Here is a 21,742-nt window from a genome sequence, read left to right on the forward strand (position 1 = left end):
AATACTGTCTCTTTAATTAAAGAAAAGCAACAACATACTGTATTAGTGAATGCAAATGTAATAAGGAATAACATATAGCTCTGGTTATGTTATATGACATTTGGCTTTGCAGTAATAACATATTGTACAAAATCTGCATTTTCCCTATTGCAGAAAATAAGACGATAAAAGACAGGGGAAATTAATTTCTTCCATATGATCATAAAATAAATATTCTTTTTTTTCTTCTTTTTCTTCTCATCAGTCATTTGCAGAAAAACTTTAGTGTTACTTCTTTGTTAAGCCAGGTCTCTATCATGTATGTATTAGGCATACAGTACAAGGAGAAATGGAACAAGATGGCAGTTATAGCAGTGGCAAGATGCAAATTTATTCTGAAAAAAAGTAATATGTGCACAATATCAAGCATGCTTAAGTTTGTGCCAGGAAAACTATTACGAATGAGGAATGGATGGGATGGAATTTTGCATCATACATGATTACATGTTGCTTAACTTCATAGAAGAGTCTTTGTCTACTCCTGATGTCCCAGGTGCACCAAGAGAAGCTGCTTACCACACTGCTAGAGTGAAAATGGCAACAGATAACCCAGCAGTATTCAACTGCAACATGACTCTTTGTTTCAGAAATTAAAGAAATAGACCTCAAAAAGATGACAGAGAAAATTCACAGACCATTGAACTGCAGGCACTAACTCCAGGTAGGGAGAGTGGGATGAATTTATTACATCTTGTATTTGTAATTGAAAGTCTATAATTGTTTTCAGCTTAATTTTCCCCAAGTTTAATTAGGCTACATTATGTATGTGATGTTGTTTTCACTGTTTTTCCTCCTGTTCTCTCATATTGTATGACACATGACTGAGTGTAGCCAAGCAGTGGAGGAGTAATTTTTCACTGACACTACTTGAAAACATTTTTATAGAAAAATGAGGGATGAAAAATGAAGAAGAAAAGAAGAAATAAAATACCTTAAAGATAGATCTCTACATTAATTCACCATGAAGCAAAAGAGAAATAATAAAAACTCTTCTTCAGATGCCAATTCAATCAAGATGAACCAGACTAGGTACTGTATTGGTACTGTGTAAAAATAGATGACAGCGAGCAATGGTGTGAACAAAAAACCATGAGGAACATCACAAAAATGGATGTTGGATGGCCTTTGCACAGCAGAGGTAGATAAAGGTTATAACAAACTGTTTACTGACCATGCACACTTACTAGAATTAAGAGGTCAGTTGAACAAGAGCTCACCTAGTAAGAGCTTTCTCAATAGTGTGACTTATCAGCTGTTGTACAGTACCAGAGCACTGCCCAGTTATTGCTCCATCACTTTTCAGTAACATTTCTGTCCTTCAAAAGTCTACATTCTACCATTAGTTAAGGCTTTTTCTTTTGCATTTCTGCATTTTCCCCCAATTTTGCATCAATTCACCGTAATTAATACATGTGCCTCTAAAAGAAAAGAAAATAAATAAAAAAGCACCATGTTTTATTGAACAAAATATAGCATGTGCAAGGAAGGGAAGGGAGGAATTATAGAAACAAACCAGTGCTGAAGAATTTTGCATTAGCTGGTGCTTTTTGTTGTTGTCGTATTTGCACAGATCGTTTTAGGCTCTTCAGTCCAGGTTGTAGCAAAACACTATCAAAACAAATACTCTTGCAAAATATTTGAGCTTCGCAGCTTAACATGTGCATCTTGAACCGCTTAAGCAGCATGGTTATCTTCTTTTTGTTTTTCTTCAGAATTTAACAGACCGTAAATTGTATACAAAAACGCATTATGCACCAGTGATTAAATGTTTTTACAACATTAATATTTATCAAGGGGTATTTCATAGCTAGAAAGTAGGTAACTATATTTTATTTCCTAAGAGAACATTTTCTATAGTTTTCCTTCATTTCCCAGCTACACAGCAAACATCTCTAAAGTGCACTTCCCAAGTGTAGTTAGAGAATAGGAAGGAATGTAAAGTTTTTAAAAACAGCCCTTATTAACTTTTCCTTCCATTGATTCTACTGTAAACTCTAAAAAGCCTTTTTAAAAAGCAAATTCTCATACACTCAGCAGGTGAAATGTTCCCACAAAAATAAAAGTAAACAAATTCAAAACCACTCCAAACAATGAAAAACCAGCATATTACAATCTTTTCTCTTGACTACTCATATCCTAGTATATATTTACTGTTTTTATTGCACATTTATGAAAACGGTTGTCCTATATATTAAAAGAAAAATAGTTTCTTTATCTGTGCTAACACATTCTTGTGCATCCTTAATAAACTAGTTACTTTCAACAATATGTAGGTAATAGAAAAACAATGGAATCAAACCAAGGAGATAATTTGTATTGTAGATGTTAAAAGACTTCTAGTGTAATTCAGTTGCAAAAAAAAAGAGTTGAATTTTGGAAGTTCTTGTCTCCCATTTGTTATGGAAAGCTGCTGGTTGTGTGACAGCAGGAGAACTCAAAATGTGATTCACAATGAATGTCAATCCTTCACCTCCAATATGAAGGCTTCCCAACTATTCAACTTGCTGAGCATAACTGGTTTTTCTTAACATATCTAGAAAAGGCTGCTCCTGTTCAACTGACCAGTGAGAAAGGACTGGACTTCTTCAAAACGGGTATTAGAGCAACAGTTTGTTATATATTTCTTTATACTTTTTAACTGTCCGATCCCACCTTGTAAGGAGAGCACTTGTTTGTTCAGCTAAAAGGAACCCCCTTCATGCTCCTTTTGGGTTTGCTCAGTCAACTGTTTTGTGCAACAGTGGCAGAGGCACACTGGAATTGTGTACCCATTCATTGTGATTACACAGACAGAAGCAAATGTATGTTGTCTGTGACGGTAGATGGGAAAGGGAAAGGAGATGAATGGTTCCCGTGGATAAGAGGACAGTTAGGTTTGTTTGGGGTTCTTCTTGTAGTTGCTTTATTTTTTTTCTTTTATTTTCTCTTTTTGGTTAAATTTTGGGGTTTTTTTTTTGTTCTTTTGTTCGTTGGGGTTTTTTGTGGGCTTTTTTGGGGTTTTTTTTGGTTTGTTTGTTTTTTTCTGGTTTTTTCCTTTTTTTTTTTTTTTTTTTTTTTTTTTTTTTTTTTTTTTTTTTGCTATGTCATGAAACCATAGCAGTCATTCCTCTAATAGAAACTGACAGGACATAAAAGACAGAACTATCAGATGAACACACACAATGACTAGAAATATATTGACAGAGAAAAGACTTAATTTAGCTTTGAGAAACTGTCCCAAAAATAAAATCCTGTATTAACAAGTGCAAAAAACAAACAAAAAAAAAGAAACTCCAAACATTAAAACACAGTGTATAAAATGGTGTGAGAAATTTAAGTCACCAAACAGCCTTTTAGTCAATAAAAAGCTGCGTTTGTGTGTCCTTGTTGTTTGGGTAGTGGCCCATTCTTTTCATTTTATCCAAAAGGTCATTCAAGAAGAGCTCTGAGGGTAAAGCACTCAGTCCTTGCTATTTTGACTATAGTAATTTGGGCCTGTTGTGTTTCTATCATGTAAGATGAATCCTTTCTTTTATTCTTCGTTGGTTGAATTATCTTCCAAAGTTGTTATGCTTCCAAAGCCCAGTCCTGTTGAGTTCTGTGCTGCTGAGACTGTAAGTACTGTATGTAAGAGAATTAATACAAGAACACACAGTTTAAGTCTGCTGTTACACAGTCTTGATGCTGATGAAACTGTGAGCGATGTCCTGTGACACATTGTTGAGCCACTTGTTTTTATAGTCCCTTTGGGTTGATGATCTGATGATAGTCCCCATCTGACATCACAGCATTCTGGTTCTGCATTGGTTGGATAGTTTTCATAGAGCCCTGTAGGGTAAACACAAAAGAAAAGTAAATACCAGGCACAAAGATTGGCAGAAATAGTAGCTTGAAGGAGCAGTTGACATTTAGTCTAAGCAGTTGAATCCATATCTTTGAGGCCCTCAGAAGTTCTGTCATTCTGTCTAACTAGAGATGTTGAAGGAATATGCATCATCTAACAGGAAGCAGCATCAAAAGGTCATTCAGCAGAAGTATGAAACTGAGCATGATTGTGTAAAGAAGCAACATTAAAAAGCGATTGATATTTGAATGATAAGGGTGTTTGAATTCTTCTTTTCTGGGAAATAACAACCAATGATGAAGTAAGAACTAATCAACCAGGATGTTTCCATAAAATTTGGACTTTGAATTCTTCTTTCAGTATGTGAGCACATAAAGACGGGCATTAAATAACAAATAATGATGTACTGATGATATTGGCTATTTTGATTTTCAAACCGATGTAAATTAAACTGCATCACAGGAACAGCTTCCAAACAGAGCTGTTCAAAACCTATTTGTTTATCCTACCTCATCTGAGTTCTTCCACCTGAATATTGCCTTCAGTATCTCCCAGAGGTGAAAGCAATCTGTCCTTGTCACACAATGATTGGATCTCTTGATGTTTCTGAATATACAGATAGGTAATTTTTGCCTTTGAACTTTACTGAGTTCAAATGATCTGATTATGACTTTTTGAACACTAAGAGGAACTTGTCATTGTTCTCTGCATTACCATGTAGAATAACATAACCAGAGTGTTCTGTTTGCTTCTTACATACCTTTTCCTCTGATAACTTAAAAAAAGCAAATTTGGCTATTTAACTAGTGTTCAAATGCAAGAATAGCTATCATAATGGACAAACGCCTTTTCTCCATTTAAACTGATTAAATTCTGCACTAAATAGCATACTCTGTGGTAGAACTAGGCTTTTCTAGGAAAAAAAAATAAATCTATCTGTAATGAAATATTAGGATAGTGATTTTGAAAGCAGCTTTATTTTTTGGAACAAGAATTACATTTTCTCCAAAATATCACAGCAGCAATATTACTTTGAAACAGCGATTTAGGTGTAACATTCTGAGATCCTGGCATCAGATTTCTTGCACTTTGTGAATAATCTGTAAAGAAAAGCAGTATACCTTAAGATATTATAAACCTGAATGCTTTGGTTCCTACTTCCATAAACAAAAAATGTGTTAGGTATGCTAAGAATGTTAAGATACCTAGGTTGACACATTTTTACATAGCTTACACAATTTTCTGCTATGCTGCATCTGAGTCCAAACAAAGTTGCATTTGTTTTTGGATTTAACCAAATTTTTAAAGATACAGCAATGAAAACAACTTGTTTCATGTTCTGTAAATTCAGAGTTTATCCTGTATTAAACCTGACCTATTTTTCCACTTCTGCAGTCAGAAACCTAATGTAGCATTCCAAAGATTGAAAATTATTCTCACTCTAGATCATAGCTGAAAGAATCATGTTTTTATTTAAGAAATTCTATTGCATTTTGGAACTTCTGGACAATTGTTCACTAAATGTATAATAAAACAGTCTTATTTTCTGAGACCTGTTTTTAAACATTGCAACATACAGGCAATGCCTCCCAGAGCAGGGAATTATGATTTGTTCTGTGAACTGCAGCAGCTCAAATGATTAGTAGTAATTGAAGAGACACAGAGAATGGTTAATGCTTTGATCCCAGTGAGGCTTATTTACTTTTTAAACTGTATTTTCTGCCTTTCTTGTTACTGGAAAACCCAGACTTTCTTTGAAATCAAAGCTATGTATATAAGTGGGCAATCAAAAGGTATTTAAATTGTTCATATGCACTCACTGAATTATAAATAAATTAATGACAACTCTACATTCAAAGATAAATTGAACTTTTTCCTTAATGTAAAATTACATTTCCTCTTTATTTCAATTCAGCAATTGAATTTAGGTTTTGAATTTGCAGTTACATATTAAATAAGCAATTAACTACAGAGCCACTATTCATATGACAGTATAGAAGATTTAGATAAATTCAGTAAGACCTTTTGTAATGAACACAACACATGTTCTTCACCACATACTTGTTTGTAGCCATAAATATAAGCTTTTGCCCTTTGTATCTAATTAGTCCATCTATTAAGTCAGGTTTACAAATGTGGGATTTATCTAGAAATCCAGGTAAGCTGGCTACATCTCCTTGGAAATCAAGGAGGAAAAACCAGTTTGTTCTTTTATCAAAATAGTCATGGAATCATAGAATGGCTTGGGTTGGATGGGACCTTAAAGATCATCTAGTTTCAACCTCCCTGCTGTGTACAGGGACACCTTCCCCACCAGGTTGCTCAAAGCCCCATGCAACCTGGCCTTGAACACTTCCAGACCATAGCTTCTCTGGGCAAACTGTTCCAGTTCCTCACCACCCTCACAGTAAATAATTTCTTCCTAAAATTCCTTCCTAATACCTAATCAAAACCTACTCTTTCTGTTTGAAACCATTCCCCTTGTCCTGACACCACTCAGTATTTTAAAAAAAGTCTTTATCCATCTTTCTTGCAGGCTCACTTCAAATACTGGAAGGCCACAATTAGGGCAGCCAAAGCCTTTTCTTTTCCAGGGTGAAAAATCACAGTTCTCTTAGTCTTTCCTCACAGGAAAAGTGCTCCATTCCTTTGATCATCTTGGTGTCCCTCCTCTGGACTTGTTCTAACAGGTTGATGTCCTTTCTGTTCTCAGTACCCCAGAGCTGGATACAGTATTCCAGGTGAAGTCTCACTAGAGAAAAGTAGAGGGGCAGTGTCACTTCCCTTGCCCTGCTGGCCATGCTGCTTTTGATGCACGTTTGGCTTTCTGAGCTGTGAGTGCACATTGCTGGATCATGTCCAGCCTCCCACCAGAACCCCTAAATCCTTCTGGCCAGGACTGCTCTTGATCTGATCCCCAGCCAGTTTTTACATCAGGGGTTGCCTTGACCCAAGGACCTTGTACTTGGTCTTGTTAAACCTCATGGGATTCCCATGGGCCCACTTCCTGAGCTTGCCTAGGTCTTTCTGGATGGCATTCCATCCTTCATATGTGTCAACCACTCCACTTATCTTGGTATCATCTGCAAATTTACTAAGGGGCAACTTGATCTCTTAATTGAGAATGATATTAAATAACATTTCATTGTAGAAGACCACTTGGTTGGTCAGGCAGGACTGCCCCTTCTTGAAGCCATGTTGACTGTCTCAAACCACCTCCCTGTTCTCCATGTGCCTTAGCACAACTTCTAGCATAGGATCTGTTCCGTGATCTTCCCAGCCACAGAGGTGAGTCTGACAGGTTTGTAGTTCTCAGCTTCTTTCTTGACCTATCAACTCTTACTCTTTTAAAAGGTGTGTTCAGTGTTGTCCTTTTTCCAGTCACCTGGGACTTGACTTGATTGCCATGACTTTTCAAATAGCATAGAGTGTGGCTTGGCAACTAGATCAGCCAATTCCCTTGGGATTCTGGGGATGTAACTCATTGGATCTCACAGACTTGTGTACATTCACGTTCCTCAGGAGCTCGTGAACCTGATCTTTACTTATAGTGGGAGGGGCTTTAGCTCCAGTCCACATCCTGCTGTCTGTCCAGTTAAAAGATATAGGAAGAGAGGCTGCCATTTAAAACTGAGGCAAAACTGTTGTCGAGTCCCTCAGCTTCCTCGTCATCCATTGTTATCAGTTTTCCAACATTGTTTATAGGGATACACCTTCTTTGGCCTTCCTTTCCTTGTTAATATATGTATAGAAGCCCTTTTTTTTAATTCTTTGCATGCCTTTACAAGTTCAGTTCCAGCTTCCTCTTGACCTTACTTGCCCCATCCCTACACAACCTGATTTCATCTCTATGCTTTACCAAGGTTACCTGTGCTTGCTTCCACTGCCTGTGCATTTGATTCTCTCCCTTTTGTTTGACTGGTATTTTTGTTTAAATATTAAATACATGGGTATAAGAAATAAAAATTATATTTGTGCCCACCAAACTATGAAGGCTTCCCCCTTCCTCTCTTGTCTTTATAGTTCAGTTTGTAGACAACATTATTTTACATTAATTGGATGTTTAGTAACTGTATTTCTGAGGCTGACCAGTCAGCTGTTACTGGCTTGACATGCTCTTTGCTTTTCAGTTAAAACTCTCTGTTCTGTGTCTCCATTTCCCAACTTTACCCAGCACTCAGCCATACTTCATCAACAGAAATCTTAGTCCATATGGAAGTACTTGGACCTTTATTATAATCAAGGATCTAGAATTTGCCAATAAACTTCTTGATTTCAAACCATTCTCCAGACAGATACAGTATCACTCACAAAGGTCATGCAAAAGCTCTCTCTTTTCTTTGTTATCAGATAGGTTTTTTCCACATGAAGATAATATTTTGGTGATCAGCACAGAAGTTACAACTGTAGGGACTAAGTGTTACAAATGACGATGCAAGTATTAAGGCTACTGGTTCCACTGAGATTGTTAATAGAGACATGAAGTGAGAAATCCTGTATGTCCTGCTCAGCTGAATCAAACTGAAAGAAAAAGGAGTGACAGCATGAATATCATATTCACTTTATAGAATGTGCCTTGGGGGAAAAACAGCAAAGCCAAAAAAGGTTCTTACACAAAAATTGAAATCACAAAGACTGTCGATGAATGCATGGTCTGCTGATCAGCTAGAACACCATCTAACTCAGAGACTGCTGCGGTTTCTGCCTGAGCAGTTGCAGGAAGCAGCCTGTAAAAGCAGTGGTTGCATCCTACGACTCTTCTCAGCACTGTCAGGATGTGTGACACTTGTGGCTGAATTTGAATCTGCAGCAAGTGGTCTGATTTGGCTTGTTGGTTTATTTGTAGAGAAAGAGTTATGGAGCCATAATATTCTGCATTATGGGAAACTGGTCTGATATATGGGTTGATATAACTGTGTTGATATATGTGTTGTCATTGCTGGATAAGTATTTGGGAAGCCACAGAAACAAAACATCTTATGATATATTATGCTTTTTCCTCTTTTTTTTTTCTGTACAACCCTAACCTGTGTTCATTTTTCACATAGATTTCTGATTATTTTTGAGAGGTGTACGAAGCTTCTTGTGCTTGAAGAAAAGACCTTGAAACAAGATAAGTGGATGTAGTATACCAGAAGTTTTGAATGCTCCATTTTATTGTGAAGCCCAAAGTAAATAGTGTCTGCCAAGAGTGATCCATCTAGCATTGACATCATTGTATCAGTGAATGACAGCACTCTGCATGGCATTTCTGTTTCTGTGGAACTACTTCTGAGATTTCAGTGTTAACATTTTCCAGCTACGGAAGTCAAGAGAACACATTAGATATTATATGACTAGATTTCACTGCTTTTCTACAACTGACCTGGAAGCCGTAACTTTTTGATCTTATCCAGATGGTCTTCTCAATTTCTAAATTGCTGTGTCTGTGACACATCATGATGATTAGACATGTATTTTATACCTTTCACATTAAAAGAAAATGAAAAAAATTATATGTAGAAGAATATTGAAGATAAATAAATTATTCTTTATTCAAATAGATTATTCTTAAACTTGTGAACAAGACTTCAGCTCTTTTGAAAAGGCTGACTTCTATTACTCAATTCCAATTGTTGGAGCAAATCTGGGTTGGAGATCTGTGTTGTTGTGTTTTAAGATATTTTTATCACTATATGTTGTTTATCATTTCAGATACTCCACTCATGAACATTTTCTTATGTATATGTGCCCACATCCAATAAGAATTCATAGTGTTTCTTCATTATATATGTATTTCTTGCCTAAATTATGCATAGGGCTAATTTCCTGTTGCTGGTGTAAATCAGTGTTACCCCTCTAAAACTGAGCTGCTGCAAGTCAAACAGATGAGGAAATAGTTGACTTTCAAAACTATACAATGAAGATTTTTACCTCTACACTTTTGAGATACAGGAAAACTTGCTTCTAGAAAGCATTTGTCTTTCTCCAGTCCCTCTCCAGTTTTGCTTCTATATGCAGAATCTTTGACCAAAAGGATGTACTACTGTGATATGATAGGAAAGGATTATACATATCTAAGTACTGTGTCACCATATAAACTTTAGGAATACCTATAAGTAAATTGTCTGGATCATTATTATAGGAGAAGAATATTTACAGCTAATAAACCTGTTATCATATGGGACCTCATTCATGGGAAAACCCCAATACTCAACACTAGAACAACACTAGACTCAAAAAGAGGAGCTATTTAGTTGACAGATTTTGCTGCAAAAACCATGTAAAATTTTCCCTGTAAGCAGGTCCATGGCTTGTAATGATTTAAACCATGCTTATCAAACATAAAGGGATTTGCCCTGCTGTCTGCATTAGCTTAATATTTTGATATTTTAGGACCTATTAAGAGGTGCAGACAGGAGGCAAATGACACATTATTATAAGATATTTTTAGAGGAAGAATTTGGATCAAACATATGGGTTGTTTGAATTTGCCAAAAACAACATAAAGCAGATTGAATTCAGAGAGATTTTCTCTTCTTGAATTGTTCTACAAAATAGATAGATGGTATTCCTTTCTATATATCACATTTTCTCAAGGAAATTGCTTTTCAAATTGCACTGAAATCAGGACATCTGTTTTGAAAAAGACACACTATAGCTAAACTTGTTGGTGAAACCCAGTCACACATCTGCCCCATGAGAGGAAGCTGCAGTTTACAGAATTTCTTCTAATACTTTTGCCGAGCTTTGCTAGTCATCAAACTTCTTCTACAGATTGATAAGAATTCTCTTTAATAATTCTCACTATGTCTTTAGAAACATGATTGTGTGCTATGAAGCATGACTGACAGTGTTCTTTCCAGTGAATTCTTTACTCTAAAGGAGGTGGAGTTTCCATGGAAGTGTTGCTTTGCATGGATCACATAAACATATGTTACTGTTATTTGCCAAAACTTGATTCACGCTGTGTTCCAAAAAAACTCAGATGGTAATCAGAACACATAAAATTAGGAGTCTAAATTAATATGAACTGAAAGACATTAGTGATTTAAAGCACCTGAATCACCTGTCTACTTACCTCTTATCTCTTATTCTCTCCTTCTGATTCAAAAGTATGAGAAATCTGTTTAACACAGGAGAATAGACAACTTTGATTCTCCTCTTGATGGCAGAAGACTCGTTCTGATGGCACTGCTCTTAGGAAGTATTAAAGAGTGTCATGCTACTTTTGGAAGAAGTTAATGCAACACATCTCTGCCTTATTGCTGCTCACTACACTCTCTTCCTTTCCTTTGAAGATGAACTCTCCTTCTCCATTAAAAGCCATGACATCTATTGTACAGATAAAGAGTGTGAGTATGTGCCTGGGATTTCTGGCCTGAGACTTGATGCTGGGTGATGGCTCTGTTATGCCACAGGGCACAAAGGGACCATAAGTCATGGTCATTTCAAAGAAAGCCCTTAGGACACAATTAGCCCTAAGTCTGCACTCTAAACTGGTCCAGGCTTGGCATGTGGACAGCAGTTTCTCCAAACAGTCAGAATAGGCTGTATTAACAAGTAATTTTGGGAATATGAGAAGATCTGTACAATGAAGCAGCTGGTACTGAGTATCTATGTCATGTCAACCTAAATGCCTCTGAAGGGATTTTTCCTCACTCTAGCTCTAGTGTAATTTTGTAGACCACATGTGCATTAATGGCTGGCGTAGGGTAGTATGGTGCTGTAGCTCATTTAGTTAAGGAAAAGATGACTACATTTACAATATAAAACAATCCTGCTGGTATGAACACTGTTTTATTAGAAGTTACAGTTAAAAACCTTGACCTGGAACTTCACATGGGACTAATTCACTGTAATTTTCCATGTGTGTGTATGTACACCTGAAAACTATTGTTATCTCCCTCAAATGAGATTCTTGTTTGCATGGGCAGTTCTAGACAGCTGAGCTGTAAAAAGAACATTGCATGAAACCACTGGAAACTTTAGTCATATGGACATGAACTCCAAAGGTCTAAACTGAAAGTAATCACTTAGTTTTAATGAATCTGAAAACCAGCAGGTTACAGCACAGCACCTGATGGAAGGATCAGCTTTTTTCCTTCTATGTCCTGGAAGAAAGTGGGCAAGAAGGGAACATTGAATTCTTTCTACCTAACTGCATATTTCCATAATCAGAACCACACTGTGATTCTGATTGTTTTGATTAATCTTTTGAGTACTTTCTTTTGCACTGCAGTTGTTCCACACCCTCATATACATTTCTACAAAAGACAAGTTCTGGTGATAAAAAATGAGGGTAGCATGCTTTCTTCCTTTCCTATTATAGGCTTTCTTTGGAGGTGATCAAGTTAGATATTCTCAGGCTAGAATACTTGTTACTTACTATATGAAGTCTTCAGGAATTTCCAATTACTTGTTATTAATCCATATTATAAACCACGATTTATTTTCTTTTTAATCTAATTACAAATATAACAAAGAGTGAAGTATTTATTGGGGAAAAATAGCCAGTTCTATGCTGTTTTCTCATCATAAGGACCTTCTAAGGAAGGGTAAAGCCCTTGTTATTATATCATTTTACAGCCTCCAGGGTTTGTTTTTTTTCAGACCCTAACACCACAAAAATCCTGGCCTGAAAGAGAAAAAAAATAATTTGTGGATTCCCTGTTGTCCGCCAGTGCTGCCATGTCCTCATCTCCACCAGATCTCTGTGCTCTGACTTACTACTGTGGTGGGACAGGATTGAAAGGGGAGGTGGCAGCTCCCAGGGCACCTGCCAGCATGGAGTATGGAGCCACACCAACCTCTCTACCTGTCTGCAATTGGAAAATTTCAGGTAATATTTTTGTGTTCATCCTGAGCTCTGGGCTGTAGTCAACACCAAATAAAATCAGCTATCCCTTGTATACCTTTGTACCTTCCCCTGTTACTTGACATCTAAATATAAAATAAGAATACCTTTTTACCTTACTCTTTTGTGTTTTTCTAATGAAGAGACAGATCAGTAACTAGAAATCTCAGAAGGTGTATGCCAGACAGAAACAAAAACAGTGCAGTAGATGTACCTCAAGACATGGGTGACCTTCTTTCAGCTGTTTTTTCTTCAAAAGGATTTCAAGTTATCTATCACAAGCTATGCTGGGGTAGAGTGTTTTGTCTGCTGTTGAGCTCACTGTACTTTGAATGAAATAAATCTGTTTTCATTACGCTGCAGAGAGGTATAATTCTTCATTCCTGCAGCAGATTATAGTCTAATTTCTCATTGTTTAGTGGCAGGAAGCACTCTTACAGTGAGCTGTTGCTTAATAAGGGTGAAAATGGGTCTGTATTCCAGACAGAGTTTGAATTGCTGCCCCATACTTGTCCTCAACATCTTCCCTTGCACACAACTCTCTAGGGTCAGCATACTGACTCCCATGTGTCTGTGAACACAAGCTCTACTCTGCCACTGCTGGATTTGGGCTTGAGAGGACAAAAAGTTCAATCAAATATTTGTTAGTGGACAGCTGAGATGAGATTTAGGTCATCCTGACTTTAAGTGTCTGCAGTAAGACCCCGGTGTCTAACAGCAGCTACAACAAATAGAGTACAGCCAGGGAAGTCAGCAAGCTCTCTTGTCAGGTGCAGGTGCCTACTCAGGGTGAGTTAAATGGCTCTCAGCTCTACTGACTACACCAATGACTCTAGGGAGAGCTTAGTCACAGAGTTTATTTGTAGATACCCACATTAAAAATACCTGCACCAAAATGAGTTTAATCCTCCCCTAAAGCTGCTTTTTCATCCCAGACTGAGACATGTCAGTAATCTTTTCAAAATCATCTATTTTGTGTGTTTTAGGAAGGAATTTGGATTATGAGCTACACTAGGAAAATGAAGAGATGGATATGTATTTCCCAACAGATTTTCTGAAATACATGCCAAGATGATTTTGTTTGCTGTTGGTTTGGTTTCTTGCCATTGTGTATGTGTGTGTGTACACATGCATATACATGAATGTACATATAGATTGTGTACTTGTGGTAAATAAAATTTTTCCTAAGTCTCTCATTTCTACTGTACTACCTTAAACTGGAAAATAATGCTCATTTGCTTACTGCATATACATATTGGAAGGCTATTGATTAAAAAAAAATACATTGAAGTGCTTAGCACCTTATTGATGATTCAAAATTGTAACTCAGCACATTTTTTGTTATATTTTCTTTTGCATATGGATGGATATTGCTTAAATGTGTGCAATAGGTTTAATTTCTGAGAAAAAAATCCAATACATGCCTTGCTACCAGAATCACCTTAAATCTAAACACAGGGTATAAGGTGAAGTGAGTTGGCACGATCCTTATGCCTGCATCTAAGATGGTATTTATGGATTTTTATAATTGACTGCTTTTAAGTAGCTTACCTTAGATACCTTATTTACTATCAAGATTTCCAGTGGAGCCCTAATTTAGAGGTGAAGACAGTTTAATTTCTGATATTTGGATGAGGGTATCAAATGATCTAAGTGTTGGAACTCTTTTTTATCAATTTACTGGGAATAAGTTGCCTGAATACCTTCAGGATTCTCAGTTGATGGTCTAGGCACTGTAAGTCTGAAGAAAGTATTGGTATAAGGTGAAATTTTGTGTGGATGACTCCCATCTATTCCTGAAAATGTATCTGTGGTACCTGAAATATACATTAACAATGCTTTTTAAAATTAAAAGATATTCATAAAATATAACCAGACTCAATAGGAAACAAATAAAAATCAAACACAGTTTTTCACAGGTGAACAACTGATGTTGTTTAAATGTCTTCACTAGTGAAAGATATTTTCTTAAACACTTTTTGAGAGCTGCTGCACAATTTTGAATGCTGTACTTCAGATTCTTGATTCATCTGGCATAAGAATGCAGGCAAACAAAGTTGAATATACTAAAAGCTGGACCCACCTTTTCTCTTTTTTTTTTTTCTGAATATTGCATGACATGCAACCTCTTTATTCTGAGTATTACATGACATGAAGTAAAATAAATCCTCCACCAAATTATTTAGTGTACAAAATATTTTTTTCTAGAAATTTTGTTTTGTAAAGCTGATGACTGGCAGGCTGTATCATAACTGTGCATTACTAGATCTCAGCTCAAATCATAGCACCTCCAAGAAACCTTTCTAATGTGGAATACCTTCAGGCTCTCAGAGTTGGAGCTAAATCCATGACATTTACACCTATGAAAACAAGTGAAATTGGTTTTTCTGTACTGTACCTGTACAGATGAAACTTGATAGTCCTCCATAGATGACATCATCATTGTCTGGTAATATAAAGGGACACCTCGTTTGAACCTCCAAACAGTATTGCTTGCAAGGAATTCTGTTGCTGCAGTGAAACTGTGTGACTTCAAAATACTGGGAACAGAGCCAGGCTTTGTAGACAGTCTGGAAAAAAGAGAAGAATCAGAAATATAGATGGATGACAATAGCACTGTCATTATTAGAAGAACATACTGTACTGCACACCTACATTAAGGCTGCTTTTAGAAGAAAATTTTGAGAGAATATCACCTGGGTAAAATATACTCTTAATTTTTGACTGTCCTCCCACTTCAGAAATGAAAACTCCAGCGAAGTCATATAAAAGCAACAGTTATTCAGGACTAGGCTTATGCTATTATATTATCTTAGTTTGTAAACAGTTATGTCTCTTAGATGTGACGTTTTATTAGACACGTGCATGCACGGAACACAGCCCTGTGCCTGTACCACCATATCTCGCCAAGTTAGAGCGTAATCTCATTTGAAGCTGGACAAGGACAAATTTATAAAAGTGCCTGCAAGAAAGTGTTGAAAGCTGGTCTCAGGCCAAGTCTGTCTTTATACCATCTAGAGCTAAGCTATCAGGTTGCAATAGATGGTGCTGCTTCCCTTAAAATAAAACCTTATCCAGTCCACAGCATTAAAACACACATTAGGGTACCTGAACACCAACAGCTGTAGACTAGGGAATAAATCTGCCACAGTGAAAACCTATGTCTACATTTGGGTGCTAAAAGGAACACTTTAAAGATGCTCTCATTGGATGTTGCATGGCTATGGCTGCAGAACTTGTGATTATTGCAATTATTGTTACAATTTAAACAGAAAAGTAAAATACACGTGCTGATTTTAATTTTTACTACCTTTTGTCTTCCAAACAATGATGTTTTTCATTAGTATTAAACTCTTGGACACAGAAACGTTTCATGTAAAATTAGGTTGGACACTAGGCTACAAAGGTGATAAAAAACCTGTGTGACTAAGTACAGAGAGATTTCCTTGTTCCCCATATTATTTTCCATTTAACTGTTTTGGAGTACATTATTTACTGTCTAGATACTTGATCTCTAGGTTGTTACATAACAAAAAAAAAATCCTTTTTTGTATTTTTCAATTATCTGAAAATCCTAGTAACTACTTTTCATTAAACATAGACTGAAAACCAATATAGTCAGCTCATTATTTCCATTCTTTCTAAGAATGATGTAATAAAAAAGAAAATTATAGATGAAAATTTTAAACCAAGGAAGCTAAAACACCAACACCCAAAATGACCAATCTAGATGGGAGTTTGGTTTGATCTCAGTATGTTTTGTCTCACTGGTTATAATTTTATGAATGCCAATAGCAGCCTAAATTGTATAATTAATATCAATGTAGTAGCCCCAGAATCACCAAAGCTTTATTTTAGGTTGTTTGCAACAGTGGCAGGTATGTGTTAAGTTGCTAGGTGATACAATGAAGCCTTTATTACTAATATGTGGTTTGTGGTTATCTCTTTATAGCAGTTTTGCCTACTGCATTCTGTAGAACATTAAAAGTTCAATTTTAATTGCTTACTAAGGTTTCTTATCCACAGTAAATGGTTAATGAGAAGGAAGACCAGGAGATGTGTGTACCTTTTGTTCTTAAATAAACTTTTAATCAGAAAGTGGTTTTCCCACTGTCATTTACATTACCCACCATGTTTCTGATGCTTCAGTTGCTTTACTGACATTTGCAACAATAAATCATAAAATCACAGAATATACTGAGCTGGAAAAGATAAAGTATCACAGAGTTCAACTCTTGGCCCTGCTCAGGACCATTCCCAAAAGTCACACCATGTGCATTGTCCACACACTTCCTGAACTCTGTCAGGTTGGTGCTGTGACCACTTCCCTGGGGAGCCTGTTCCAGTTCTCAACGATCCTCTGGGTGACGAACCTTTCCCTAACCTAAACCTTCTCTGACACAGCTTCAGGCCATTTCCATGGCTCCTATCACAGGTCACCCCAGAGAAGAGATCAGTGCCTGCCCCCCCTCTTCCCCTCACAAGGAAATTGTGACTGCCATGAGGTTTCCTCCAGGCTGAACGGACCAAGAAACGTCAGCTGCTTCTTGTATGGCTTCTCCTCAAGGCCCTTCACTATTTTTGTTGCCCTCCTTTGGATGTTATCTAATAATTTTGTATCTTATGCTGTTGTAACCAAAACTGCATTCAGGATTCAAGGTTAGGTGAAATAAAGCAATAGCTTTTCTATTTTTAATTAGTAATCATAGTCAATTGCTTGGAGACAGGAATGCTGGGTCTGGTAACAGTTATACATTCCAAGAGGTTCTTTCCTGAGCTTAGACCTGTTTAGTATGACATATTCTCTTCATAAAATAGATCTAATAGAAGCAAGTTTGTTTATGACTCATATTTGAAAGTGAAAATCAGTTTTTAGAAAGTATATTGAACAGTCTACCATACATGGTAACAAGAAAATGAGCAAAACCATGTGTCTACTGAAGCAAGACAGAAAATGTTTATTCAGGAGCAGAACAAAATAATGCAATCGTGGGCTTCTATGAAGATTTTTGTATATCCAATCTCCATTCATACACATCATCTTCCTGCTCTGATTCACAAGTCCTCAGCTTTGTCTCAAAATGACTTTTGAATTGTCCGTATTTCTAAAGAGTGCATGAGTATACCTGTTCCCGAGATCTGTTTCTCAAATGAATGCCTCCCACTCTGTATCCTTCCTTATTTTCTTTACCCTGCAGCTGATTTCAAACTTGTCTATTGTCTATATTGATATTTTTAATATCCTCATTCCCTTTTGCTCTGCTTTACCCAGTAAGGCTACACAGACTCCTAGACAAGGCACATTCATGATGTCTACCTGTCAGTCCACTGCCTTCACAGCTTTGACCTGTGTTAATTCCTACATTTCCAGAGAGTGCTCAGCCATTATCTGGAAAAAGGTGTATGCCAAGAACTGCACTCAGTAAGCAGTTTTGTCTTTTTCTGGAGAAAAAGGAAAATGATGTAGGTGTTTGAAGTTGAGCTGTGCTGGGTTAGCTAGTAGGCCAGAATGTAGTCCCTCTCTGCTCTTACCATTACACACATGATTTAAATGCCTGCTTTCCTAACAAACATCCCAAATAATCTCTCCTACCCTTCCTGGACTTTCTAATCACCGAAGATTTTACAAATACATCTTGCTTTCATGCTTAGATATGTGTTACCCAGGAGGGAGTACGGAAGTGGGAGAACTGATCTCATATTTGTACATATAACTCTGTTCAACAGCATTTGCATGAGTCCCCTGGCTGACCCACTCAAGTAAGAAGATCCAGAGCAGTCCAAAGTTTTAAGTTTTTTCTCTGTTTCAGGGACAATGAGAGTTTTTTTTTTTTTTTTTTTTTTTTTCAGCTTTAGTAGAAGTCCATAATCTGGAACTGAATTCTTTTAAAATGTCTTGAAATTTTCCAGTGAGAGAGAACTCTCACTGTATTATATGCTTATGCAAAGGAAACAAAGTTAAAAACAACTCCTAACAAAAACTGAATTAAAATCAGTTATAAGATGGGAAAAATATATACATTATAGAGAAAATGGAAGAATATACCATTATCAATAATTTCTGAAAAAAAAAGAGGAAATCTAGTGATTTTAAAATAATTCAGAATTTTAGAAGACAAAATAATTTTTATGAAGGGATACCTTATTCATTGAAGCAAAGCTATCAAAACTAAACAAGACTAACACATGAAGAAGATTTGTGATTTTTTAGAATGACAAATTTTTCTATGCTTTATGATCTTTTATACATGTTCCATATATATAATGTAGAAAAAAAATTGAATGGTCTTGGGTATTGAGCTGGCTTGGAAGATTATTGAAACCTTGAAATTTTATAGTTCCTAACAGAAATCTGACAATCTGAACTCAAAGAACAGAAAAAACCCTCATGTTTTTCTGTGTTTTTCTGTCCCTCATATTTTTTATTTTGTTTGTACTCTTTTTTAACAATGGAAAGAACTAAGCTTAAATGGATTATTTATGCATCATGGTAACTACATATGTAGACTAGATACCTGAATATATATAATTATCTCATCTCTTTACCATCAACATAACTTTAGACACTGCATTTGAAAGAGATACAGTCCCCGCTATAAGATGAGACACTGTGATGACCAGATGGTAGTATCCCATATGAATAAAGTTATCTTTCATGTACAGAAGCATAGATATAAAATCTCAGAAGGATTTAGTGACAATTTTGCTCACCTAAATAAATTAAATTTACTTTACTTTGTACCTGTAGGGAAAAAAATAGGATTAAACCTTTGAACAAGTGCACAAAGTGCTGTCTTTATATACCTATATTCATATGTCTGAGTGCCTATCTAGAACGATCATCATCAAAATCATCTTGGTAGTATTGAATTATTAAAAATATTGTGATAAAAACTTATTATCAATTGGGCAGAATAATTTACTATTTGGCATTCATTTTATTTCTACTGTACAAGTTTCAAGCAGAAAAAATATTTTATTATTTCAGTGACCAATAACCCAACACAAATATCCAGCTTCAGAAATTCAAAGAATTAAAGCATCACAAACAAACTAGACATTAAACTGCATCTACTTGTCTAATCGTTATAAAAAATAAAACAATTCAGAGTTGACAGGAAAAAAGCAAGTGTGTGTATGTGTGTGTGGAGAATTTTGAGAAACTGGAAGGGCACATAGTGGGCTTTTTTCTCTCAGGACATTAGGAAGAACACTTATTTTTGTCTGTGTGTAGACTGACAGTCCTAGTATTGTCTCTTTTTTTTTGGATATTCTGTATCTCATACCACACATGAGGTTAGACGGTGTCTGAGTTGTTCTTTCTGGTCTTGAAAGGGAACCAGATAGAGCTCTTAGTTCATACTGTTACATTAATCACCTAGAGAGGGGCCAGGAGCTGCTGGCTCCCAGTGTGGACGGAATGGCTGGGTAGAACAATGCATTGGCTGACCACAGCCCTGGTCAATACACTAGCAGACTTCCAACTGGCTGTGCAACTGCACAAAACTAATTTTGACAAGAGGACTTTTAAGGACCCGTCCAGTCCAGGTTACTCTATGATTCCATGATTCTAAGATTCATTTTACTAAGACTGAAAGACCAATGGGAAGATAAAGCACCACGTGTACATGCCCACAGTTTCCCTTTCTCCCCGTCTCATTCTCACTCACCCATACACGTATAATACATGTGATACTGGATAACCTAAGTTCTGTCCAAACAGATTGAGCATGTAGCCTTAATCATCTGAGTCACACTGCAGAAGAGGTGTCAGTAGAACAGAATGGAAAAGCTCAATCAGCTTCATTCTCTACGAAAGCCATTTCATCCTGGCTTTCAAGAGATGAATTCGGCTTGCTCTGCCCCTCCCCCTCTTGTTTCTTACTGCCATTTCCAGGAAGTACTTTAACCATTTTCCATAGAAAATATTTTTTTTTCCTCACTGAGAAAATGTTTGATGTTTTGGCTGGGCTATCATAATAATTACATAAAAGAGAACCTAAAAATCATCAAATAGCTCTTACTGTGTAGATGTGGAGGATAGTGGGAGGAAAAGAAAGTAGGAAGAGAAAAGTCACAACACAAATTCTCTCTCTCAAAATGTAATTTTTTCTGAATCAAAATAAGTTTTAACTGCTTTTAACTGATGCTTTGTAACCATATCCATTACTCACTATGAAAATGAAGTCTTCAAAGAGAGCACAACTGGATTATTTCACATGCCAGTTGGAAAGGAAGAGACCTCTTATGAACTTGAGAGGTTTTGATCAGTGACACTTTCAATGACACCACGAAATCGTACCTTATTGGAATAAAGGAATTGCTTTCAGAAAGTGTGATATAATTGCAGCTCAACTTCTCCCAAAGTTTGTGAGTATTTTGAGATAAATTCTGCAGTTCTTATGTATACTCAGGAGTACCTCAGGTTGTGATTGACTAATTAATTTTTCCAAGAATATTCATAAAATAACCTGTTATGTAAGCTGAGCTTTTTCAGAAGAGCTGGACGGAGAAGCAGCATTCATTTAAAAATGAATAGTGATGTGGCATTCAGGTTCTGATAAATTTTACCTTAGTGGTGCCTGGTACATGGAGTGAGAGGCATCAACTGTGTATGGACAGTGAAACAGTGAATCAGCTGTGTATGGACCATGAGATCTGCTTCCTGTCAGCCTCAGCTAGAGCATATGATTTTCTGTAACCCTAAAGATTCTAGTACAGAAGGTATCGCTTATATGCAAATAGTTATGTCTATTTCACATGTCTAATCTTTGCCTGACTCATAGAGTTAGGAATGTTTGAACTATTTAAAGGTATTATATGTGCATTTAAAGTTAGGCCATATGTTTAAATACCATAGTTTTTTTGTTTTTTTTTTTTTTTTTAATATTCCACAATCTCAAATTGTAGACATTAAGAACAGTAATAGTACTTCATGTGTTGCCAATAACAGAGTTGGAGAAAAGCTACTGGCAAAGGTTAAAACACCTTTCAAACCCTTATTTCCACAAATAAAGATACTCACTCATTCACTTAGAACTGTG

The 21,742-nt window shown here is 36.3% G+C and overlaps 1 protein-coding gene across 1 annotated transcript in view; it reads right to left on the bottom strand.

The window, feature by feature from the left end:
- Nucleotides 1-345: 345 nt before the first annotated feature.
- NALF1 (NALCN channel auxiliary factor 1) overlaps nt 346-21,742 on the bottom strand; it is a 436,861-nt gene continuing 415,464 nt past the window's right edge. The window contains exons 2-3 of the mRNA XM_068182571.1: nt 15,097-15,268; nt 346-3,846 (exon numbers count right to left, since the gene is read on the bottom strand). Coding sequence (XP_068038672.1) covers nt 3,551-3,846; nt 15,097-15,268 — 468 coding nt within the window. The 3' untranslated portion in view covers nt 346-3,550. The remainder of the gene's footprint in view (nt 3,847-15,096; nt 15,269-21,742) is intronic.

The sequence above is a fragment of the Anomalospiza imberbis genome, chromosome 2, assembly GCF_031753505.1.
Source record: "Anomalospiza imberbis isolate Cuckoo-Finch-1a 21T00152 chromosome 2, ASM3175350v1, whole genome shotgun sequence".
Lineage (NCBI taxonomy): Eukaryota > Metazoa > Chordata > Aves > Passeriformes > Viduidae > Anomalospiza > Anomalospiza imberbis.